The following is an 838-nucleotide window of genomic DNA, read 5'->3' as shown; positions in this document are numbered from 1 at the left end:
GCGGACAAAAGGTTATTGCAAGGTCCTTCCCTACCGTCATTTTTCTTCTCCGCGTTGACCCTCTGCGTAAACTGGCTGTACGTCTCCAAGGTATCGGGACTCTTCTCCTCTTCTTTCTTGTCCGCTTTGCCCTCTTCTGCTCCCTCTTTCGTCTTCTTGATCTTCGCGGATTCTGCCTGTTGCTTCTTCTTCGCCTTCTCCTGATCTCCCGTTTCTCTGTCCGCCTTTGTGATGTTGGTCGTCGGCCTCTCTCCTTTCTCTTCGTCTATTTCCTTTTCTTTGGCAGTTTTTGTTTCTTTCTGCTTCTTGTCTTCGCCCTCGTGTTCCTTCGCGTCTTCAGCTTTGTCTTGGCTTTCCTCTTCCTTCGAAGACCCTCTGGAGATTTCCTCCTTCTGCTCTTCTTTCTGTTCCTCTTCTGCCTGGTCTTTCGTCTTCTCTTTCTCTTCTGTCGCCTCACTGGGTTCCTCTTCAGAGTCTTTCTTGTCACTCACAGCGTCCTGGGGTTCCTCTTTACCTGCTTCTGCTCTTTGTTCCTCTGGTCCCGGGCCTTTCTCTTTCTCCTTCTCTTGCCCTTCTTCCTTTCTTTTCTTCTTCTTCTTCTCCTCCTCGCCCAGGTCCGTTTTCTCTGGTTCTTCTACGGTGCCGATATCTTTCTCCTTCTTTTCCTCCGGTTCGGTATCGGTAACCTCTTCTGCTTGTTTGTCCTCACTGCCGTCGCTCTCTGCTCTCGCTTCCGGCACTGGGGTCGGGGTGTCTAGGGGTTTCTTGACCTCCCTTTGCTTCTTCTTCTCCTTCGTTTCCTCCGATTCCTCGTAACCATGGTCAGCATCAGCACTCA

At 50.8% G+C, this 838-nt stretch overlaps 1 protein-coding gene across 1 annotated transcript in view; it reads right to left on the bottom strand.

Moving 5' to 3' along the window:
• Nucleotides 1-838, bottom strand: part of LOC119585401 (SUN domain-containing protein 2-like) — a gene marked incomplete in the record, with an annotated part of 88,891 nt that overhangs the window by 2,753 nt on the left and 85,300 nt on the right. The window contains 1 exon segment of the mRNA XM_037934064.1: nt 3-838. Coding sequence (XP_037789992.1) covers nt 3-838 — 836 coding nt within the window.

This window comes from Penaeus monodon, chromosome 19 (assembly GCF_015228065.2).
Source record: "Penaeus monodon isolate SGIC_2016 chromosome 19, NSTDA_Pmon_1, whole genome shotgun sequence".
Taxonomy (NCBI): domain Eukaryota; kingdom Metazoa; phylum Arthropoda; class Malacostraca; order Decapoda; family Penaeidae; genus Penaeus; species Penaeus monodon.
Note: the sequence above shows the minus strand (reverse complement) of the source record. Positions and strands in the feature narration are given on the sequence as shown.